The 25,381-nt window shown below is 38.3% G+C and overlaps 1 protein-coding gene across 3 annotated transcripts in view; it reads left to right on the top strand.

Annotated features, from left to right (window-relative positions):
- The window catches only part of LOC145984972 (unconventional myosin-IXb-like), a 137,932-nt gene that overhangs the window by 101,478 nt on the left and 11,073 nt on the right, over positions 1-25,381 (top strand). For all 3 annotated transcript variants that reach the window (XM_083118425.1, XM_083118423.1, XM_083118424.1), the window contains 6 exons: positions 4,296-4,445; positions 5,169-6,062; positions 7,238-7,485; positions 11,583-11,756; positions 19,562-19,841; positions 20,949-21,450. In XM_083118425.1, coding sequence (XP_082974551.1) covers positions 4,296-4,445; positions 5,169-6,062; positions 7,238-7,485; positions 11,583-11,756; positions 19,562-19,841; positions 20,949-21,450 — 2,248 coding nt within the window. The remainder of the gene's footprint in view (positions 1-4,295; positions 4,446-5,168; positions 6,063-7,237; positions 7,486-11,582; positions 11,757-19,561; positions 19,842-20,948; positions 21,451-25,381) is intronic.

Here is a 25,381-nt window from a genome sequence, read left to right as displayed (position 1 = left end):
AATTTACCAATACCGATAACCGATATTCTACCGATCCAATATAAAATTAGAAATGGTCCTTGAAGAACCTGAAAGGTTCATTGACCTTAAAAAATGTGTGTTTCAAGGTGACAGCAGTGCAAGAGAAATTGCATATTTATATATTTTCTTTTTTAGAAAGTAGGGTTTGGAGATTATCTATAAAAATTACAACAAAATGGCAGAATTTTGCACTAAATTATCAGATATTTATCTATATATCGGATTGGTAAAATAATTGGTAATTTTACCGATACACTGATATGCCTATATCGGCCGATACCGATAGAGTACCGATTAATAGGTCCCATCCCTAGTGCTTACTATTGATTGGAGAAAATCTGACATATTCTGAAGTTGCAATTCCTTGGTTTAGCTGCTTCAAAAACATATCCATAAGATTTACTAAAGGTTGTTCAAGTATAGAGATTTTGGAAAATTAGAAATTTTTGCAGCCAAGCGTGGGGAAGAAACCACAAATTTCTCCCTCGGGTTACATGTGTAATAGTGATCTTTGTGGCTGAGTATGTTAAGTGATTGACTCGTGATCTTACCACCAAGGGTTCAAGGTTTGAACTCTGTTCTGGGCAACAATATCTTTGGGAGTCTCCCATTTAGTACCTATCATTTATCCTCATTGTTGAAATTTGGAAAAAGTGGTTGAAAAGTGAGATAAAATAATAATAACGAAAAACATTTACAACTAACTAACTAACTCCCTAGCCTTCTTAAACCCGAAGGTTCATGGCTGCAGCAACACAGGCCTTCCATCTTTCCCTATCTTGAGCAAGTTCTATATACTCTTTTCCATCTCTACCGATTTCCCTTAGGTCCATCTCAACGTTGTCCCTTCATCTTCGTCTTGGCCTTCCTACAGGTCTCTTACCATCAGGTTTCCCAACAAGAATCCTGTAAACTCCTCTTTCCTCTCCCATTCGTGCCACATGGCCTGCCCACCTAAGTCTTCTTGATTTAATTATTCTAATAATATCTGGACATGAATACAAATTATGTAGGAAAACCTGGTTAATACGATATTGGTTAATACGAAGTACCCTTTAATCCGAAGTTCTTCCCATTCCCCAGCCAATAAGATAGGATTTATAATGTATTTCAGTACGGATAAATCGAAATACGGATAATTTTTAATACGAAGTTGTTTACAAGACCCTTCCGCAAAACTGGTTTCGCTTAATTCGAAGTAGACACCTGCGTAAGTCGACAAGAGAAGATCGAATGTGGAAAGAGCTTGGACGTTATTTTAACTTGACCTTGACATGTTTCCTTGTCCTAAGAGCTGCTGACAACTCGAGGGAAGCAGCCCGAAATGCCCGCTGGACATTGACATTCTTTGTCAATGTGTGTGGGAGGTCAAGCTCTTTCCCGCTGAATGCGCCACCTTGGAAATATTTACCAGTGCCAGATGAGAAATGCGAGATAAGATCGCACGAATGTTCCAAAATACAAACGCGTGGCGCCTGGAAGTCTCACCAATCTGTCTTGCTCTGAGCTCGAGATACAGCAATTTCCCGTGAGCGAGCAACTTTTGGCCTGGTAGCAGACAACTTCGAGTAACCACTTTCATTAAAAGCGTGTTCTTTGTGCCCTGTAGAACTTCATAAAAAAAGTGAAACTGTTACAGATAATCAAAGCCCCATAGGCCAACTAAAAATCGTCAACCCGCTTAATGCATTGTCATCTAGGTTTCCCGCAAAAGTTGACATCGATCTTACGTATGTTGCAACTCCAGTTTCACGCTTCATACGTTTCCCAACTGTGCCGGTCATAAAATTTGCCGAAACAGTGTTTTGTTGTCTGAGTGACTTCTCCCCTTTATCTATCAGCAAACGGGGGGGGGGGGGGGGTCCGTTGCTAATTGTTTCGGCCACAATATTCTTGCTCGTGTGCGCACACCGGCTCCTTTGGCATCTAAAAAAAAGCAAACAGTTTTGAAAACCTTCTTTAAAACGAACAAAAACCGTATGATAAGTAAAAGAAAAGTGACCCCCTTCCTTCTACAACAGCTCATTATCCGCCACTGGTGTGCATGGTAATGTGATTTTTCACACTGCTGATAAAAGTTCGGTCTTCGACAACTGCGTTATCTTTAAAATGCCGATGATTTCCCTTCTGCCACCTGCTGTTCTAACTTCCAGCCAGTCTCATTGTGTTTACGCTGCAGCTGGCGCCAGTGTTTAGTCTAGCGTCTGGAAAGCTCTCGCTTGCCGATAACTGCAATGTCTCATCCAGTGCGAAGGAATAAGCTTCATTGTTTTGAATCTCGCAAAGCCATATAATCCCCGCTTTTCTTCAGAACCATTAGCATGCTGCTGTTAAAAAAAAAAAAAAAACCGCAATGCTCAATGTAGGAATACGAGAGGAAAAGTTTTGGCGGAGCGAGTGTTTGACCTCCAGAATACTCCTGAAACCTACAATAAATTGTCGATTAATCTGAAAATATGCAAGTTTCGTAAAACTTGTTTTTAGTTCATTTTATACTGCTGAACTAAGCGGGACTAAATATACAGTTTAAAGTGGGATCCAAACCAGAGTGATTATCGAGTGCGGCACTGTTTAATGTGTCCTAGGATACACATTGGGTGCAAACATCGCAAGTTGTGTGTTTACTTTTTCAGAGTTGATTACAATGCAAGTTGAGGAAGAGTTTGGACTGCTCCCTGAAAAAGGGGAGGGGGGCGAATATGAAGTTAACTCAAGCAAAGAATACGTGACTTTTTTTTTACGATGTGTTTTAGACAGCCGAACCAGAATGAAATTTACAGGCCCGATTTTTTTGTTTTGTTTTGTGCCAGGGAAAGGTTGTGTTCTCTCCCAAGATAATCTTCTCTTACCAGTTAATCCTGTAACGGACAATGTTCTAGTACATAAAATCCAATATTCGTTCTGTCCGATTATCTCCCGTCTCTTGCTCGCGTGTGACTGCTGTCAAGATTCACTTCTTGCAATAAACGAGATTGTTTTCTTTTCCGTAGGTCTCCGTGCAAACGGGTTTCTTATGAACTAAAATTGTAAGAATTTCGTGGAAGAGCAACAACTTTGCACAATTAAAAGAAAATACCGTTTTTTATAAGACTTTTTGCCACAACATGCATCCCGTGCATAATCGGTTGTATAACTAGGCAGGATAAATGATGTTAACCGACTTCTTGTAATCTTTGGGTCCGCGTTAAGCGCCGTGTTCTCATTTTGTGTAACATTTTTTACACTTCCTTTACAACGTACAATATTATTATATAACATATAAAGCTTATTTTCTGAGCTACCACCAAGTATAAAATATCCTTTGTGGGGCTAATTTATACTCTACTTTCTTTACACCTGAAAACAAGCGCCATCTTGAAAAGTTTGGATAACTCGAAGTCGTTTAATACGAAGTTGACATTTTTTGGTCCCTTGAACTTCGTATTAACGAGGTTTTCCTGTAGTTCTAAATTATGTAACCTTCACCACTCACCTGTTTCCTCATCCCTTTTAGGTCCAAAGATTTTCCTAAGGATCTTATTTTCAAATACTCTTCAATTTATGTTCCTCTTTCAATGTAAGGGACCAAGTTTCACATCCATATAATACTACAGGCAAAATTACTGTTTTGTATATTTTAACTTTTAGTTTCTTAGATATTAAACGAGAAGACAAAAGTTTATGAAGAGAGAAGTAACATGCATTTCCTGAATTAAGCCTACTTTTTATTTCCTCTTTAATATAATTTTCATTTGTTAATATTACTCCTAAGTATTTGAATTTGGAAACTGGTTCAAACGAGTTGTTATCAATAATTAGATTTTGATTATTACCTTTACAAATGAAATAAAATTCTACTTCCCTTTGGAACACTTTTTTTTTAATTATCAATTTTATGATCCACTGTCATTATTAGGTACACTTCCAAGGTGACAGTACACATTTTTTAAAATCCATTTTAGTAATTTAGTGCAAAATTTCGCCATTCCAGTCCACTAACTGATATGCCCTAGTTTTGGCAAGTAAATGTCTAAATGTGCAGTCACCTGGTTACATACATCAGTTAAGGAGGTTAATGAACCAGCCATGCTCTTCAAGATTTGCAAATTTAATATCAGATAAGTAGAATATCGGTAAACATTGGATTTAAACGAATTAAGGATCTTAAAATTTGTAAACTGTTGTTTTGTAAAGTAGCAACAAGAAGCTTGTATGTAGAAAACTAGGAGATGAATCTGTATGCATTGTAGGGCAAACGTGTACTGAATAACGTAATATTTTATTATGTATTGCAGATGTTTTGCCTCCTGCAAGACGGAAAGGAAGTACAGATTCATTGACATCAGAAAAGAGTGTGGAATCTATGAAGAGTAATGAATCTCAATCTGGTACTCATGTAAAAAGCACTTTACATCGTGCAAAGAAACAGTTTCAAGCTCTGTTGAGTAAGTAGAAGTGCTCTCTTTTTCACTGATGTAATTCTATGCAGAAATTCTGTACTGGTGTGTGAATGTCTCATTTCATAGACTGGCCTGTCCCCTTGTGGCACCTAAGGTGGCATTCAGACCAAAGTGGCGAGTGACATGCAACATGTGACAGACAAGCAAGGATAACATGATGCTATATGGAGGTTTCAAACTGAAGTGGTAAGCAATATGGGGACCTCCAGTCTGTTAGAAAGCATCACTGTGCATTTGCAATCAGCAGACCAAGGTGAAGCAACACACGCCCAGTCCGAGTGACTTACTTGTTGTGTCCCTTTGGTCTGAAAGCTACCTAAGAGTTCACAGAGATGTAAAGTTGAGCATTGAAACATGAAAACTTAACTATTGTTTATTGCCATTCGTGTAACTTTGGTGATGTGTCCTAATTGTACAAGAATCCATAGTATAAGAAAGAAATCAACACTGTTGTAGGGAAACAAATTGGGAATTTTCCTAAATAATTTAAATTGTCTGTATACCAATTTTGTACGATACTTTAACATGGGTTTTCTTTTGAGTTTTGTTCTTATTTTCTCATAAATTGCAGTTTACTTCACATCTGTAAAAGAAAAATGGAGCATGTTCTTTACACACATACAGATTGTTCCATATTACAGCTTGTTTTCACACCATTCATAAATTACCTGCATGAAGATTTTAAATTAGCATTGTTCTTTGTTTCAGGTGGCAGTAAGAAGGTGGATAAAATTGAAAGTGATATTATGGCAAGTGATAGTGAACCTGATGAAATACTCATGGATTCAAGACTAGATCAGATCTATCCTAGCACTTCAGGTCTTCCCTCCAGCTTTGAAACACGTACAAAACCAGACGTGGTATGGAAAAAACAAGTGGAAGACACAAATCACAGAAAGCCTGATATTTTTTCTACTGCAAAACCAATTATAAGATCAGCCAAAGTCTCAAGATCCACACAGTTTAGTCATGTTGAGTCAAAGCAGGACCACAAAGATGCAAAACTTGATGAAAAACCTGGCCATGGGAAATCAAGGTACCAGGTTAGGTTGGAAGAGTGGGGTATGAAACATCATTCGGAACATAAATTGACAGAGAGAGATGCATGGCGTCAGAATAAGTGGGGGTCTAGTGATGCACATAGTATGACTCGAAACAGTAGTGAGAATTCCGTGATGAGTTTTGGGGATGGCAGGTGGGCGCATGACAGTGGTGCCGTTCCGCAAGAAATTTTCCTTCGTGCAAGGGAGGCAAGGTCGAGTGACGGAAGTGAAAGTTCGATCTATTCTCGCGAGAGTGAGTGGTCGACCGACGATATAGTGTGTAGACTCCCTGGTTACGTAGGGAGTAAGAACGCGCCGAGGAGACAGTGGAGCCCACCGAGGGATCTTGACTCCATTCGCAGAAGCAGCGATCCATCAAAATCAAACCCTGAGGTGGACGAATGCCCCAAGTCGCAGTCGGACATTGAATGGAAGGGTACCATGTTCTCCATATCAGGACACACATTCCGTAAAGTGACTCGTTTCTCAAAAGCCGACATGTGTGCATTCTGTAACAAGAGCATGGATGCATTCTTCACACAGGGACATAAGTGTGTAGGTGAGTTGTCTTTTGTACAGTTAGTAGGTTTCAAAAGATTTAACTATTTATCTTTGCTAATGTAATCTCCGAGTGTTGCATACCTACATCATTGAAAATATTATTTGAAGCAACCCAAGCACCTCAGTCCATTCAGGCTGCCAAACTTATCAATACACCAAACCAATGATATGTAAAATGTAATATTAAGGGTTTTTTACTGAAATAATACTGCTTTGGTCAGCATATATGTAGTGTTTTTCTACCAAACCAATGCCTATACCAAACTATTACGAGTATGATTCTCAATAACCAATATTCAAATATATTTATTTATTATTATAATTATTTGTAGACATTTTGTTGTTTTAATATTTCTTAATGTCCAATATTTCAGTATAACTGCAATAATCTGATGTATCCAATCCCAGCAAGTGTTTTCTTCTAAGATCAATTACAAGATTGTCATAACTCTCTGAAGTTTTCATTTTGTGCATAATGCTTCGAACTTTGTGTATTCATACTTTTAGTTATGATTCTGTTCAATTCTGGATGCCCAGAATCATTTCCATAAGATGGCATACAAGGTTTGAATCGTGGAGGAGAGGCATACAGTGTTTCATCAATTTGCCATCATTATTATAATTGCAGTTAATGTATGGAAGCGAAAGAAAAGAATCCTATCAGATGTATTTCAATTTTCATTTTCTTATTTTTAGAATTTAAGAACTGTGCCATCTCTAGAGACTTACAAAATCAGTCATTTTGTCAATTTTCTGATTTTTTTTTTTTTGCCTAAATGTGAGCATTAAATTATAAATTTAAAAATACCACTTCATTTTTTTTTTGTAATTTAGAATGTAGTGCCAAGACAAATAATAAACTTTCAGAGAATTCTCCCATGTCAGTTGTAACGCTCTCTCACCTTGTATTCAAGGGAATCCATGTTCGAACTCCACTTTAAACTGTAGGCCCAGTCCCTATTATCCTATCCAAGCATAAGGTGAAATTAGGAAAACATTTTTTCCTAATAAAATGCCACTAGTTTTGAAGGCATAGTTTTTGTTTTTTGTTTTTTAAAATTTGATTCTGTTTATTTACTTGACATTAAATCAAGAATGCAAGTTAAAAGCAGGCTAAAAATTGAGTGGAAGGTGTTGGTGAGAAAAAAATTTATCCATTATTTCTTTTTCCAGATTGTAAAGTTTTGCTGCACACAAAATGCATTCAGAATGGAGGAGCTCGAGAATTTGCATGTCTTCAGTCGACAGGTGGAGGAAAGCCTGGTCGTCGGAAATACCGTAAACATTCTCGAACCCCTTATGATCTTAGCAAGCCAAGCAAGTTTAGTCTTACGGGTACTTCAGAATTCACTGATAGCACGGACAAAATCATTTCCGATGCTCGTGAGTTACAGTTGATGCAGGACTTCATTACTAGAAAGGTAAGCATCATGCTCAGAGCATGGTTGGTAAAGTTCCTTCCTTCAATACACAATTTTTTCTTTCCTCTGTCAATTCCTCAATTAAAAGTCTACAGTAATGAATCGAGGCGCACATTTTTGGTAAATAAAGAAGCAAAATTTCGGTACAAAAACTGAATCAATTTCGGGTTCAAAAAGAGGTAAATAAAATAAAATATCGGTGTTATAGCGGTGAAAAATGAAAAGTGCTATATAAAAAGACATTTTGGTTTTAAAATTGTGAATATAATCCTAAATTTGATTTAAAAACTACACTTGTTCCACAGAATTAACATTTCACTTCTAATAGCACATTTTTGTAGTTATCAGAGTATTAAGTTTATTTCTGTGTAGAGGAGTCCATTTTTGTTTCTCCAATATTAACAGCAGAATTAATTAATTTCCGTGAATTGCATAACTCTCAGGATAATTCAGACCTCAGAAGGTCAGTGAATAAACCCTAAATTTCGTGTTTTTAACAGTTAATTTCGCTTTTTGCAGTTCATTTTGCATTATTTCGTGACAAAACGTGGTCACAAAATGCATCTCGCACATTTCAAAAACATGAAAAATTAACACTACAATGTGTTTTTTTCAAATTTCGTTTTTTCGTCAAAAACTAAATATGCATGCCCCTATGAATAAATGATACATGTTTCTTTTTTCTGCGTAAATGTGAGAATTGCCCACTGTAATGTTAATTTTAGGGGATTGCAAAGGTGGGAATTAAATTTTTCTACCACATTTTGTCACAAAATTGTGTGAAATTTTATGTAAATGAAAAGTAAACCTGTAATCACAAAATGTACAGTCTACTTATCAACACAACACTTTTCGTGTCTGAATTTTTCTGCAAAATGTGCAAAATCTTGGAGCTGTGACAAAATGTGTCAATCAAAATCAATTTCTTTAAAAATGACTAAATGCATGTTCATTAAAAAAATTACATACAGTCAACTCTCGATTCTACGACCCCGGGTATAATGACCCCCTCGAAGTAACGACCCTTTTCCCGGGAACCGTGAAAAATTTAGAAAAAAATTGAAAACTTTGGAAAAAAAAAAGTTGAAAAAGGAAATTGGCCAAAGAATGTATTTTTCCACTCATTCTCTTCACGAGCGCTCTACCGCTCACAATTGGGTCTGAACCAAAAATAGACACCACCACACCATGCTTGAGTGATATCCAATAGCACTTGACCTCTGCCCTCCTCTCCCTCAAGTGCACCAATGTTACCCTGCACCCGATGGCTGCTACCCAACCAACGTGCCAGGCTTGTTTTGCCACGCTTGCTTTTGGATACGCGAGAAGAGAAGATCGAATGTGCTTGGATGTTATTTTAAATCGACCTTGACTTGTTTCCTTGTCCTAAGAGCTGCTGAAAACTCGCCGGTGAGGGGGGGGGGGGGGAGCAGCCTGAAATGACTGCTGGACTTGCAGTCTTTGCCAATGTGTATGGCAGGTCAAGTTTTTCATCGATAAATACACCACCTTGAGAGATAAGATCGCAGGAATGTTCCAAAATACCAATGCGTGGCGTCTGGAAGTCTGGCCTATCTGTCCAGCTCTGACCTAGATTTCAGTAGGTTCCCGTGAGTGAACAATTCTCGGCCTTATAACCGACAACTTCCAGTAACCGCTTCCATTCAAAACGTGTTCTTTGTTCCCTGCAACACTTCATAAAAAAGGGAAACTGTTAGAGATAATCAAAGCCACATAGGCGAACTAAAGATCGTCAACCCGCTTAATGTGTTGTCATCCAGGTTTTCACAAAAGTTTACTTCGATCTTACGTGCATCATAACTCCCGTTTCCCACTTCATACGTTTTCCTAATTGTGTCGTAATATCTGCCAAAAAAGTGTTCCGTTGGCTGACTGACTTCTCCCTTTTTTCCTGTCAGCAAAAGGGGGGAGGGTCGATTTTCTTGCTCGTGTGTGCACACAGGCAATGGTGGAAGTGGACCCACCCCTCTTCCTTTCCTTTGATGTCTAAAATGGGGCAACCAGTTCTGGATATATTCTTGAAAACTAACAAACACAGTAAAAAAAAAAAAAAAAACATCCATCCCTTTTCCCAGCTTATTCTCCGCCACTGGTGTGCAAGGCAATGTTGATAATTGCAGAATTCAGGTCTTTTTTTTATGCCGTTGTCTGCATAGGAAATATTACCCGTATTATTGTCTGTTGCATGGTAAAATGTAAAGCAAGGGTCATTTCTTTCTTCTTTACACTGCTGTTAAAAGTTCCGTCTTCGACAGTTGTGTTATCTTTAAAATGCTGGGATTTTTCTCTTCTGCCACTCGGCCGGTCTCCTTGTTTTTACGATGCAGCTGCCGCCAGTGTTTTGTCTAGCTTCTGCAAAGCTCTTGCTTGCGGATAACAGCAATGACTCATCCAGCGGGAAGGAAAAAATTATTGTTTTGAATCTCGCAAAGCTGTTGTGATTTGAGGATAACGAAATTCGATCTCCAGAAAGGAAAACAAGAGTTAAAATAACTTCATGTTTTGCGCCTTCTGATAAGCAAAACTGCAAATTTAATTTGCATCCGCTTTTCTTCAGAACCATTCATGTGAAGAAAAAAAAAGTGCCCAATGTAGGAATGGTCGCTGAGATCGATTAAAAAGACATTATTCAAGGGAAAAACTTTTGGAGGGGTGGGTGTTTGACATTGAGAATACTCCTAAATCCAACATTAAATCATCGATTAACGTGAGAGTAAATAACGATCTACCATGTAAAAATGTGCAGTTTCATAAAGCTTGTTTTCAGTTCATTTTATGCTGATGGGCTAATCGGGACTAAATATATAGTTTAAAGTCAAATTCAATTCCGAACCTAAATGACTTTCGACTGGGAGGCCGTTTAATGACGTGTCCTAGAATACGCATTGGGTGAAGACAGATCGCAAGTTGCGCGTTTCCTTTTTCACACTGGATTACAATGCAAGCCAAGGAAGGAGTTTGGACTGCACCCTTGAATTGGGAAGGAGGGAGGGTGAATGAAGTTTGTTGAAGCAAAGAAAACGTGGCTTTTTTTTTTTGTGATGTATTTTACACAGCCGAACCAGAACGAAAATTACAGCCCCACCTTTTTTTTTCTTCTTCTTCTTCTTCTGTCTGGTGCCTAGAAAGGTTGTGTTGTTTCTCCCGAGGGATCTAATCTTACCAGTTAATCTTGTAACAGACAATGTTCCATTAGACCCGTATAAAATCAACATTAATTCTGCCCGATTATCTCCCGACTTTTGCTGGCGCCAGTGTGACTGGTGTCAAGATTCTTCGAGTTTCGCTTGCAATAAGCGAGAGATTGTTTTCCTTTCCATAGGTCTCGGTGCAAAATTAATATACCAAAATTCATTCCCGTGTTTCACCAAAATTTTGATATTTTAAGTAGCACAAATATGTATGTGCATGCTATCATTCCTCTCTTTTGTTTGGACAGAATATAAAATAAATTATTCTGGCTGAAACATTACACAAGTGTATAAAGGATTTTATTTTGCCATATTTTCAGTTCTTTGGTCTGTGTCCATGTGTAATGAAGCTTCCATTGTATTTGTTCATGTGTATTGAGTGTTATATTTTGTAAGTAGTGGAATAGATGTGTTTTGTGTGGATTTATTTTTTTCAGTATTGATTCATTACAAACATTTTAAGATTGACTTGGATGAGAGGAAGTAAAGCAAGAAAAATCAGTAATGGAAAGAATAGACCAACTGGTTGGTTGAGAAGGGAGCTGCTTGTTCTGTTGGCTACTTAGAATGTGTATATTGAAAGTTAATGAATGCTATGTTAATATTGTAACACTCACTGCTAATCATCATAGTAATTTGATTTGAACATAGGTCCCTCTTCCCCAAAACACATGAATCATAATATCTTGTGTTCTGCCTACCAAACAGAATCTAAACCATAAAGCAAATTTTGTTCTAGATATTCTGTTGTTGGAGTGGAAACTTAAAAATAGAAATTACATGTATGTGTGCACATTTATTTAACCTTTTTTGCTGGGGCCATGAATTTAGTTTTATTTAACCTTTTTGCTGGGGCCATTAATTTAATTTAATTTTAATTTTCAGATCTATAAAATAGAAAGTGAAGAGGGTAAGAAGCCAAGTGAAGTGGACAGAGTATTTAAGCAAGCACTTCGCGAATTCAAGGACAATCTCGTTTCAACTTATAGTGTGGCTAATAAGCAAGGTGCAGAGAAATTGAATATTAAATACAAGGATCTCATTGCAAATTTCCTTCATGTAAGTATAATTATGATTTATTTCATTCTCTAAGGAATAATTATGGATAGCGTATGATTCTCTACTTTATGGTTTACACAATCCATTGAAACTCGGACACAAAATTTCATCATAAACGTAACAGTGTATTTCTAATTGTAGAGAACAAGTTGTTGTTAGAAGATCCAGATACTTTTTGAGTATTTGTGAATACTAATAAACTGTCACTGGTGTACAGTTTGAAAATTTCTATTGTAACTTTTTGAGTATTTGTGAATAGTAATAAGCTGTTGTTAGTGTACAGTTTGAAAATTTCTATTGTAATATTTATGGTGAGAATAATTTGGATGTTTTCCAATTAATTTCAAATGCCCACTGCCTTCATTAACTGAGATGCAGCATCTGGGATGGAGATGGTAATGCATCACTGCTTTGTTTGTTTCCAGGTGACAGTAGTTCTATTTTATTCTGTATGGTGGTGCTAGTGTCTGTGTATAGGTTTGTGTTTGCTGTGCTTTCTGCTGGCAGCTGGCATCTTTGCAGGGCGGTGACTGGCAGGTTGGATTGTCTTCTGCATTGTGTTTTGCTTGGTGTGATGTGGTTTGTGTTCCTTGAATGGGCAGGGGAACTGGATTTTTTCTTCTAGTGGTCTGGGATGTTTTCAAGAATGGGGTGCCACATTGAGTGTGCTTGTCTGTTATCTAGGTTTAGTGCTGCTTGGTGTTGGATCATGGCATGAAGTTCCTTTGATGATGTTTTCTATGAGAGAGCCGGTTGTGGCTGAGGAGTGGTTTGTGGTATGCAGGTGCTATGAAAGGCCTGATCCTGGTATCTTCTTCGACATCTTTGACATATTCCTTGATCCGTTCTTGAACAGTATGGATGGTTCTGCCCATCCAGCTGTTGTGTCATTGGCATGTGGACTTGGAGACCCCAGGGTAGTTAATATCTTTTGAAGTTGTGTAGGGTTCTTCTGATTTGAGATATAGGTTTGTGTTCAAGTCTGATGTTGAGGGTTTTAAAAGCTTTGGATAATTCACCTGTGGTGGGGTGGAATGGGGAAGCAATCCATTTTGGTGTGGGTTCTTGGTTGGAGTTATCTGTATATCGTGGGTGTCAGAACTGGAAATCTCCTTTTGCGCACCACATTGATAGCTGGTGCTCAGTGTATTCGTTGCTTAGTTCTATGTCAGTGGTGCGTGCTATCTCATGTCGGAGGTCAACTTCCTTGTAGGTGTGTGAAGACTCTTATATAGATGTTCATCCATACTCCAGATTTCTGTTTTTTTTTGGAATGGTTGGATTTTGCTTGGATGTACCTGTATACAGACGTGATGAATTTGTCTTGATGGCATTGGATGCAGAGTTCGAGGAAGTTGAGGTGGTGGCCATTTTCTTCCTTCTCCACGGTGAAGTTTTAGGGCAGTTAGGAGGCAGTTTAGGTCTTTGTCCTGTTTGTAAATAACTTGTCAAACATTGTGCTACATATAGCAGAAAAATCCAGTCTCATCCAACTCTAGTTCATGCACATGAGGTACAGAAGTTATGCTGATGACACCCTAGTCATTTACAGCAGGAAACTTCACGTGTGAAATAAAATAATAAAAATAACCCCTGGCAAAAAAGCCCCTGAGGGCCAGGGCCTACCTACCGACTGCCAGCCTCACTCCCGCCTGCTGAGGTAGGCAATCATCCAACCAGTTACAGGCTGGCGTGTGGTCAGCACGATGAACCCGCAGTTGTCGTTGTAGGTTTCCGTGAACGGGTTAAGCTATTCATTCGTAGCTCTCAATTTCCTCACGATGGTGGGTGGCTACTAGAGGTCTTAAAATGTGATCCATTGCCTGCCCACGACCTGCCGGGAATGGTAAGAAATACCCACCCACTCTGCCCTGCGCAGCTGTTGTCGGGAACCAACCCGACTTGCCCATCTGAAGAGAAAGCTTTCTGGTATCCATCAGTACTCAGCGTGGTTCAACAGGGGGCGGGCAACCGATGACCGTCGCTGTCTACTGCACTGCGAGCATGGCCGTAGGAAGCATGGGTGGACAGGGTATACAGGATCACTTATTTTACACATTGTGAATCTGTTACAGGCAAATATTGTTAAAACTGTTAATACATTATTCGAATTATCAATGTCACTGCTTGAAAAGGCTGCTCAGGAGAAATCTCGAAAACGTTAAATGTGAACGAGTGTTGAGAGGCTTCCCGTTTGATAGGTATATTAATTTCAAACAACAGGGTACATAGTCCAGTACTGGTAACCATGTTTTAATAGTTAACCACAAATCTAGGTCAGATATAATTGAATATGTCAGTGGTGTTACAATTACATGAAGGGCATAGGAAGCATTCTTAGAGTGTACAAATAAACTATTTGAAAGCAATTTTTCCATATCAGAAAATGCATTTCCTAGAAGTTTGATCGCTGTATCGCTAGACTCATTTAAGATTCAAGTTATGGCAGGATTCAAATTTAACAGGACAAGTCTTTACTAGGGTTATAGCGAAGTCCTAAACCAAGTGAAATTTCAACTCTAACTTCCTGTTTATGAGAGAGCAATTCAGAGTCTCTTTTATCTTATAATTTTAAACAAGACAGCCTAACATCCAGGCTACTTCATATTGATCAAATTACTGACACCCTTCAAACCTACGAAACAAAATATTCCCCTTTTACATTTTGTAATAAATACTTCAAAGGCGTCACAATTTATATATATATAAGAAAACAAAGAAACAGTATTCTTTTCTTCTTTCATAAATATGCAATTTATTTTGATTTTTCATTTAGCCACTTTTGGCTAATCGCGACGATGAATATGAGTGATGATATGGTAACTGAAGAAGCGACACTCACAAGTAACACCTATGCCCAGGACGGGATTCAAACCTGAAATCCCTAGCATCGTAGCATGCTGTGCTAGCCACTCCGCCACGCATGTCAGCAAATTCGTAATTAAACGTCCATCTTACAACCACACAATCTTTTTAAGCCATTTCTAAGACTCGTAAGACTCAAAGTCATAAGAATGGTAAATCAGTTATATTTTCTTTTATTCCGTTTACCAATATGTTCTAATTAACTATAGAAATGTAACGAGACATTAAAAAAAAAGTTTTGAAAATGAAGTTGCCTTAAGTGGGGATCGAATGTAAGACCCTCACTACCGTAAGCACCTGCCTTAACTACTACGCCATTACACCAACCTTGAAAACTGTGATTCTTCTTAGTCCTTTGTATATCCTGCTACTTACGTTTGTAACTTTTTTTTTGTACTGGAACAACAGAGTTTGAAATATTTTTAATGCTGAATCTACTTTGTAGGTTTCATTGGGAATTCTGAACCGTCTCCTCAGTTGTCATCAAATGATTGCCTTAGTGCTGTGCCCAGAATAAGCATGGCTGTGTAGCGTACCGTCTGCCTGCTTAAAGTCCCGGATGAACTGCGAATCCCCGCTCCAGCGTGGACATGACTCTCTGCTCCCGCCCACAATGCGATGCACGTGGATCCCGCCCAGCGCAACCGTTGTGCAATGACATTCCCAATTTTATCCAAGCTGCGCGGTGCATGGAGACCTAGGTCAAGAGAACTGCCACAGGGATTGAGCAGATCCCAGATTACGGATTGAGTCATACCTGCCCACGCAGAACACTACTGGCTACTGGTCCCATACACAGGCCGAAATCTCAGGAGAAAAGTTGTCACACTTCCCGCTGGAGACTCGAACTGAGCACGTCGTGAAGCCCAAAGCCTAGCACCTTAGACCGCAAGGTCACAGTGCAGCACTCACATATGAAATGCTGTATTTAATTATTACATTTGTAGCTCTCAAGAAAAATGCATGTCTGCTGCATCAAAATGTCATAAAAGTTAAGTTATACTATAGAAGCAGTTAATTGATTGTTCACAAAATGACTGTGGTAATGTGGACAGTTGAAAACAATTTTGGGAAGTGTATGCACATAACTAATCATTTCATAGGAGAAGTTTGTTTGTGTGAGTAATGAGTAGGGCTGAGCGGATATCACTTGAACTTGATGCACCTAACTGGTCGACTAGGGCCTGCTTCCAGTCACAGTTGGATCATCCGAAATCAGTCTTCTCAGTAAAAGGCTTGTAACAGATTACCAGGCCCCGACTAGTCACTGGTGTCAGATTTGTACCTTTTCTTATATAATATGAAAAGGTTATGGAAATATTTTCCAGTAAGTTCTTATTCACACAAATACAACAAATTTTTTGAACTGCCAATCCTGGAAAGAGTCAACAGATGCAGATCTGCATACAAATCTGTAATGGGTAATACTTTCAGCATTGGATGTCGGTTCTTTTGGTATCGCAGGAACCTCACCCAAAAGTATACGTTTACGAAGAACAACCCATTGGCTAATCACCAAATCTGTCCGAAGGTATGGGTAGTTCTTCCCTAAAGGTTGACCTGAGATACCAGCCTTATGGCAACTAGAAACAAAAATCTTACAATTTGGGCTTTTTTTAATACAAAAAGTTTGTTGACCAAATGTCTAGGCAACGTGGCCAATATTTACACGTATCGATTGTACATTGTGTCGGCTTTTACAATTCCTACATAAAATAATGAAACTTGCAGTTGACATTCCTTCATGATATACTTTTGCAATGCCGAAGTAAATTACAAGCAAGTTAATTTTGATTCCTAAAATAGTAGCAATGTTGTTACAATAATAAAAAATGCGCATCTGGCATAATTTCCAGAATAGTTAAGACTCCATGAAAGAGTCGCGTGTCATTTTTACAGAGTCCGCAAGACAATAGGACTCCTGAAGGTATTGGCTGGATTTCAATACTAACACATCAGTATTTATATCAGCTCAACCCTAGTAATAAATTTTCATGGGAAATTACCGACAACAGTTACGTGATAGTGTATCCTACTATCTATGTTTTCATACAAGTTGGTGTTTTGTACACTTGTGCGGATATACTAAGTCAGACAGTATGAGAGACTTTTATACAGTGTGTCCCAGAAGTCACTGAACCCGGTGTTTACGACCGTATAACTGAAGAGCTAAACGGAATGAGAAGAATGCTTTCTTCAAAGATAAGGCCCTGTATGTTGAGAAAATTATGTAATACAAACATGGAATATCATGCATAATTTATCATCATCATCCTTCGCCATTTCCTGCCTCTGACTGGGTTGGCATAGAAGTCAAGCCTCTCCATTTTTTCCTGGTCTTCTTCCCCTTGGCCTTATTCCCACTCCTTGTACATTGTAAGCTCTTACTAGTAGTCTTTCTGCATTCATCCTCTTCATGTGTCCGAACCACCACATTCGTGCCTGATCTGTTCTGTCCTGAATATTCACCACACCCACTGTGTCGGATCTCCTCATTCCTTATTCTATCCCTTCTAGTTTTCCCCAATATACTCCTTAAAAACTCTATCTCCACTGCCTGCATCTTTCTTTTGTCTCTCTCTGTCATTGTCCAAGTCTCTGCTCCATACATAATTATTTGCACATAGCATGTGTTGTATATTACCTTCTTGCATTTCATAGGTACATCCCTGTTCCATATTAATCTTCAAACACTTTGATATAGTCCACCACCCATTTGTCCTCTTCTTTTTACCTCCTCATCTATTCTACTTTCCCTGTTTTAGTCCATTACTTATACTGAACCACTCTGTTCTTCACACAGCTCTGGTTGGCCTTGTTTGTGCTCTGCACTCTACACACTATCTCTTCCTTGACTCCTTTCTCTCTTAGAGCCTTTCAAATCTTTGTTCTGTCCATGCTATCGCATGCCTTTTCTATATCTAGGAATGCCATAATCAAATCATTTCCTTACTCGGAGTGCCTTTCCTGCATTTGCCTTATGGTGAATGGCAGATCTACTGTTGATCTGCCTTTTCTAAATTCATACTGTTCCTCTCTCATGTTCAGCTCTGTTACTTCCCTTATTCTTATCTCTAATACGTTCTCATACACCTTTGCTGAGTGGCACATAAAACTCTGTAGTTTTTACATTCCTTTCTGTCCCCCTTCTTGAATATGGGAGCTATTAGTCCCTTTGTCCAATCTCTTGGCACTTGCCTCTCGTCACACTGTTTTCAACACTCTGTACAGTCACTGCACACCAATCACTCCTGCTCCTAGTATCATTTGCACTAGCACTTCATCTACTCCAGATGCTTTACCTCTCTTCATTCTCTTCAGAGCTTCATCCACTTTTTCCTCCCTCTTTTCTTTTTCCTTCACTTCTTTATGATTATTTCCTTTTTTCACATTCAGCAATTTCTCAATGATTTCTCCACATTCTCCTTATTTCTTCATCCTCTTCTACAACATTCCCCTTTCATCCCTTAGCTTACAGCTATCTCCTCTTTCTCTTCTCCTTTCTCTCACTAATCCATACAATACTTTCTTGTTCCCATCTACATCTTCTTCTAGCACTTTTGACCATTCTTCCATCCACTTTCTTCTTTCCTCCTTTACTACTGTTCTCACCTCTTTGTTCTTTTCCACTTACTCCACATATTCTATATGTTTGTATCACATAATTTTCTCAACATACAGAGCCTTATCTTCGAAGAAAGCATTTCTTCTCAATCCATTTAGCTTTTCAGTTATGCGGTCATCAGTGTTCGGCACCTTCTGGGACAACCGGTATAAGGCATAACTTACGCCACGTGTCCTACACCATGACTGTGCACTCTAAGGTGTGTGCTCTGGCTATGGGACATACGCAGTTTTGAGTCTCCTTGGGGAAGCTAACAACTTTTCTCCTGAGATTTCGGCCTGTGTATGGGACCAGTTGGAAATTGGGGAGCTATGAATAAGTAGTGTAACCCGGTCATGAAAACCTACAACAGTGATGGGAGTTCGTCGTGTTGACCACATGTATACTGCTCAATGATTAATGTAAATAAGCTGTAATTTAATGTATAATGCTACCATTTGGTTATTGTTTTATTTTTATAAAGGTGTGGTGTGCATTAGTTTTGTAATGTAAATTTCTAATTATGCAATTTCATTTTTGAAAACAAAACTCATTGCTGCCACCTAGTTACATAAGAAGGTAATTTGTATTTCTTTTTCCCCCACTTTTCTGCAACGTTTGACTAACCACAATGATGAGGATGGATTATGATTACATGAAATTGTTGATGTGAGTTCCTCAAAGGAACAACTATACCTACGCTGAACCTCAGTGCCTGTCCACTGAGGAGGCACAATTAATGAGGGAATAATCTTATCAGGTTCTTAATACAGGTCGAGACTTAACTTCATAACAGGCTAATATTTTCGAAACTTATAATAAAGTGTGCAAACTGTCTGTCACTTCATGACAAAACATGGGCTAAGTCAAGAGGTTTTAATTTTGAATTTATGTGGTCCTGTTCTTTGTTTTCCATTTCAAAAATTTACCCTCTTGTGAAGTTTAGACTCATTGGGTGTCCATTCAAAAATGGTTGACCAAACCCAAAAAATGCTTTAATATAAAATGTGTTTGAAATTAAGAGGCATATGACACAAGGTCACTTGACCCCCTTTGCCATTTGAACTTTTTTGAACTATCTCCAGGCACTACATATGTTGAAAATTCCACCTGCCAATTTACCCCATGTGTTTTTGTGAGATGACTTTGGTAGTTTTTGCAATTTATTATCCATTTTGAAACTACCAGCCTGTTACAAAGTTACAGACTCGTCATGGATGTCATCTGGGTAATCAGTATTGTTAACTCCTGTCTTGGAACTTCGGCTATATCAGTCAAAATTTCATATTCATCCCCATTATACAGGTATTAACTTGCAACTTCTTTATTTTTCCAGGTCATGGAGACTGTATGCAATCATGAAAACACAAGGGAGGATTTTCCTGTAACAATGGGTGTTAATGCTTTCCGTGGTTTCATGAATGAGTTCATGAACCTGAACCGATTGGATGAAAAGCCAAAAACAAAGCGGAAGAAGGAGAAGAAGAGGAAAGTTGAGGAGTCAATTGCACATGCAGGCCATATGTTTTTGTTAACAATTATAAATATTCCAACTGCTTGTGAAATATGTTCTTCATTCTTTATGTGGCCAATAGAAAGAAGTTTAGTATGCCAAAGTAAGTGGTATTATTTGAGTAGCTCGGGAGTAAAACTTGATAACCCACAAAAATATAAGACCGGGAGAAATGCAGGTGAAAGTTTGTCTTATTGTGGCTTATGGGTTATACAGATGTTCCCGTCTGTTCCTGACCATCACCAGCTGCTGAATGAACTACATTCACTATTGTACTACAACTGGAGACTGTACAGCAACTGGATCCAATGTTAACTCAGTTGTATGGGTTATCAAGTTTTACTCCTGAGCCACTCATTTTATTTGGTGGAGTTTGCATGTTGTGTTAGATTTTTTTATGTATTAACATTGCTTACTTTGACATTCAGAGTGCTGAGTTAATCTATTTACATCTTAGAATGGTATGATAAATTCTCTGGCAAGAGTTATGGTATGTTTCAGAATTATGGGATACATGTTTGATGTCAAATAAAAACAAAACTTATCATTGTAATAATGTGGAATTAGTCTCAAAGAAATTTAAAAAAAAGTTTTGAGATTGGTAAGTGTGGTAAGATTGCTGAGCAGATAGTAACACTTGCTGAAAAAGCTCATGTTACTTCACAGTAAAAAGGATTGCATTGTCTTTTATTGTTTCTGTGTATTCCTGGTTATATACAGGTACACCTTGACCAAGAAGAGAAGATCCCTGTAGTGCTGCCAGTGAAGTTTAATCAAGGGGAGGGGAGTATGGAAGATGCAAATAGCTGTTTACCATTATGTTGCCAAAATGTACAACATCCTTTAACACATCATTGTTGCCTTTTTTCATTGCCAAGTGTTTGTATAATCATGAAGAGAAAAATCTTACATGGCAAAAGTAGACACACAATATTTAGCATTGTTGAATTATTTTGATGAGGAAAGGGAGGGAAGCTATAAATATGGAAACATGGGGCACTTGGCACAAGTGAAGGGGAAACAGGAGGAGAAAACAAACGGTTGTCTGGTTTGCAAGTTTTTTGGGTTCTTCTCATCTTTGTCAGCCTGTAAGACAAACAATTGTATCTTTGCTAATGGATTTTTTATTCGGTATCAAAGTTGCACACATAAACATGTTTTACTGCTATTGAAATATGTTTCTTTACATTCTTATTTTATAATGTTTCAGATTGCAAACTGACCTGCCATAAGAAGTGTTACTCAAAGGTAACGCAAGAGTGTGGTAAAGAAGAGGTGAAAGTCGCTGGGTTAGTTGGTGGAGGCAAGATCTTTGGAGTCCCACTAATAACTCTCGTGGGAGAGGAAGGCAAAATACCTGTTGTGGTTGACAGGTTGATCACAACTATAGAGATGTATGGTCTGTACACAGAGGGTGTTTACAGGAAATCTGGTGTGAGCTCAAAGGTGAAGGAACTCAAGTTAAGACTCGAGGAAAGCATTGATGATGTGAATTTTGAGAACTATCAGGTTCATGTTTTAACGTCCGTGTTGAAGTGTTTCTACAGAGATATGCCTGAGCCTCTGTTGACGTTTGAGTGTTACGAGGACTTCCTTCGTGCTGCAAGTCTCACTGATCCACAGGACAGGGTGGCTACACTGTTTGCCATTTTGAAGAAGCTTCCAGTGGCAAATTTTAATCTCATGGAAAGATTGATATTTCATTTAGCGAGGTACGTTGTGCAAAATAGTGTAGGCAATTCCTTGAATTTTGGGAATTAAATGTGACTTTCATGTGAATTTTGTTCGCCAATGTGAAACATCAACCATGCTGGGATATTATTCTAAACAAAAGAACATTCATGAATATAATACATGCGTATTAGGGATGAAGCAGATTGCAGTAAAGCCTTCATGTTGCATTCCTGGATTTTACATTTTCCTGCATAATAACACATTTTCCTGAATTATAAAACCAAAGCTTGCTGGCTTGTAGAAGAGCACATTAAGTTGTCCACTTTATATCTGGGTGTCAAACCTTCCAGATTTGAGTCCTGGCATGGGCATTCTTTGTGATTATTCATTCAACAATTTCATCTAAAAATTGCTCATCCTCATTTTTGTGATAAGCCAAGAGTGGCAGAAATATTAAAGCATAAGACGTTTTGGAGCCCATTGCCAGTTCTGCACAGTGTGTCTTTTATGCAAGACAGTCCATGGCAAGGATGCTGGTGCAGTTTTTTAAAACCAAAGTCTTTTATCCGTTTAATGACTTTTTATGCCATTTTTATCTTTTAATGTGATTTGTGAACACTTTTCTGAGAAAGTATCTGCTAACTGGTCTGAAACAAGAATTAGTAAAGGACTTGTAAACTACACATTACTATTCTTTAATATTTGCAAGCCGTGATTATGCAGACTTCTAAGAAATTATTAGTGGCAGAAAAGTGACAAAATAACAAAATACAAATACAAACTAAACTCTGTAGTGCAACAGTCAAGTCTTTTGGGGGAAAGGCCTGTCAACCAGATTTTTTTCTTTGGCTGATGGTGAAGACATGTCCCAACTGTACTGTTTAATGCGTTTTGAAACTGAAACTGCTATTGATTTCAAGGAGGTCCCCAATTATCTTCACAATGCTGGTTCATTACCAACAATTTGGAAAATAATATGAAATTGGAAGAATTTTTTATGCAGTCTGAACAATGCAAATATTTAAAAAGAAGATTTGTATATGAGGGTTGGAGCATAGTCATTGCAACAATTTTTTTTTCGCAAGAATGCAGGACTGACACAAAAATTTGAAATATACAAATGCAACTGAACAATGTATGAACAATGCAGGTGATGTGTACCAAGGGTTGGTAGCGAAGTGACAAAAAATCATTTTAAAAAAAATATTGTTCTACATGCAACAAGCTCCGCACCGGACCCAGTCTTCATCAAAGGATTCTCCATATCCGAGACGTGTATTAGTCACAACTACATTCGCAGTACAAATAGAAAAGAAGGTAATAGCGACTACAATACGACTATGATCTTATGTCCCAAGGAGTGAGTTACATGTAGTAGCATATTTTGTCACTAGATGGCATTGGAAAGTACGATTATTGCACGAAGGGCATGAGAACATACGTAATGAGTAGAGCTCGGATTTGTATGTACAAGGGTAAGTCAAAAATTATCTACACTTTTGCCACAACTTTTCTCAGGTTGGCCACATTGCCTTCAGCGCTTGTATGCTATAAGGTTGTACTTTTGTGGTCATGTGGCCGAGGTTTGATCTTAATCGCTCCATTTTTCTTCCTTTTGTTACAGATTAAACATGGCCGCTACACTGGCAGTATGCACCAAGGAAGAACAGCGATTAGTGATCCAATTTCTCTGGTATGAAGGTGTGTCAGGGACTGAAATTCATCGAAGGCTTTCAGTACATCTGATGATGTCAGAATAAAGTCTGTTTGGATGATGGGTGACCATCGGTTCATCAGAATCATCTCTCAAGCTTGTTGAACCTTCCCATCAGTGGTGAAGATTGATGGGCATCCTACGCTTTGTGTTTCATGTTTGTCTAGCCATTTTTAAACCTTTCGATCAACTTTATACACAATTGTAGGTGGTAAAGCACTGTCCCTGTATTGTACTGAAAGCCTGCATTGATTTCAACCCCTGACACACCTTCAGACCAGAGAAATCGGATTACTGATCACTGTTCTTCCTTGGTGCATACTGCCAGTGGAGCGGCATGTTTAATCTGTAACAAAGGAAAGAAAAATGGAGCGATTAAGATCAAACCTCGGCCACATGACCACAAAAGTACAACCGTATAGCACACAAGCGCTGAAGGCAGTGTGGCCAACCTGAGAAAAGTTTTGGCAAAAGTGTAGATAATTTTTGACTTACCCTCGTAATTAGTACATAGTCCATACCTTTAACAGAAAAATATAAACGAGTGGAGTTCCTCAACAGTCCCGTACCCAAGATGGGGGGGGGGCATGGCCCCCCCTCGAGCGGAACATTTTTAATTTGAACGTAAAGAAACCTACAAAAATTACGTTGATGGTTTTTCAAATTTTGCATGAATTTCGATTTTGTCCTTGCACAAATGAATTGGTTGTTTCTCGAGAGAGGCAAGCTCTAGAAGTCTGCAGTGTGCAATATTGGGCTATTTTAGTTCTATAACCATGGATATAAGGCTATCAGACGTTCCGATTTAGTCACGACAGTCCATTCCTTTTAATCCATGTCCTGACTTGCTATAAGGGAAGAAGGACTCTTGTGCCACTCCAGACATTGTACTGGTTATGTAGGACTTTCTGTAGAATACTGAGAACATTTTTAAAATTGTCTGAACTTTTTATGAGTCAAAAACAGTTGTTGACGACATTCGACAAATAGGAACCCCTTGATTATTGAATGGTTTCTTCTGTTACAGTGTTACTAATGTTTCACATGATTAGAATAGAGGGGAATTTTCTATACTCTTTACAGTATGGAAGAAATTTTCTTCAATGACTGCAATACAAAACCAACCATATAAGGGGCATTTACCTCTCCACCCGCACTGCAAGGTCTATGATCCCTTTTCACCACCATCGAGCGGAAAGGATAAAAAACTTTTGTTTTCTTTCTCCAACATCAGGGCTATTCTGCAACTGATGTCCATTCTTCCACTCAATGGCTTAGGGTTAATTAAATATGTAAATAGGAGAATCCACTTCACAGCAGAATCGTTGCTACATTTTTGGGGTAAAAAATTGCCTGAAGTACTTTTAACATATATCATTATTTGTTCAAAACACTCAAGAAATTAAGTACAGTAGAGCGTCGATTATCCGAAGTAATTGGGGGACATGGGTGTTCGGAAAATTGGTTTGTTCGGATAATCGAACTGTACATGTTTATTTGCCAAAAAGAAGTACTGTACAGTAAATTTATTCATAAAAACAGGCATCTCTTTAAGTATGTATTACAAAGTAACGTACAAAGGCAACTTTAGTAGGAATATATAGTATGTAGTACAGTTTATTAAACAAAAATATGTACATATTACATACGCATTTTGCATGAACAATACACACAGTACACAAAATTAGCGTTTAAAAAAATCCTTTATTTTGGTCTGTCTAAGCAAGCCTACACGCTTACGAGCAGCTAAGTCACGTACTTTTTTCATTACAGATATCTGAAAGTGAGCGAGTACACAGTTTGGTTAAGCGGTCGTTCGGTTGACCAACGTTCGGATAATCGATGCTCTACTGTACATTATTATTATTATTATTATTATTTACCTTTTATTATTTACGAAATTCTGTCTTATCGGAATTTGTTTTACTGCAACTTTTCTTCTTTTCTACTTGTAATTGTCGAACATAAATACACTGTGATGTGACCGTACAACAGACAATTTTCACAGTGTGCAGAGCACATCAAGGCCAGGAAATTCGATGCTACGAGCGCTGTTGAAAATGGCATTTTCTATCCCAGGTGTATGCATCACCATTTAATAGCTTCTTGGTTGCCACTGGCATTTATTTTTACTGTCGCATAAGATTCTAAAAGCAAAAACACGCCATGGAGACAATATTAAGCCAGCAGACACACTGCCAGGGTGAAGTCACTTAGCCGTTCCCTTCAGATAATTTAGTAAAGGTTCGCACTGA

This window comes from Lepisma saccharinum, chromosome 3 (genome assembly GCF_977018435.1).
Source record: "Lepisma saccharinum chromosome 3, izLepSacc3.1, whole genome shotgun sequence".
NCBI classification, from domain to species: Eukaryota; Metazoa; Arthropoda; class Insecta; order Zygentoma; family Lepismatidae; genus Lepisma; species Lepisma saccharinum.
Note: the sequence above shows the minus strand (reverse complement) of the source record. Positions and strands in the feature narration are given on the sequence as shown.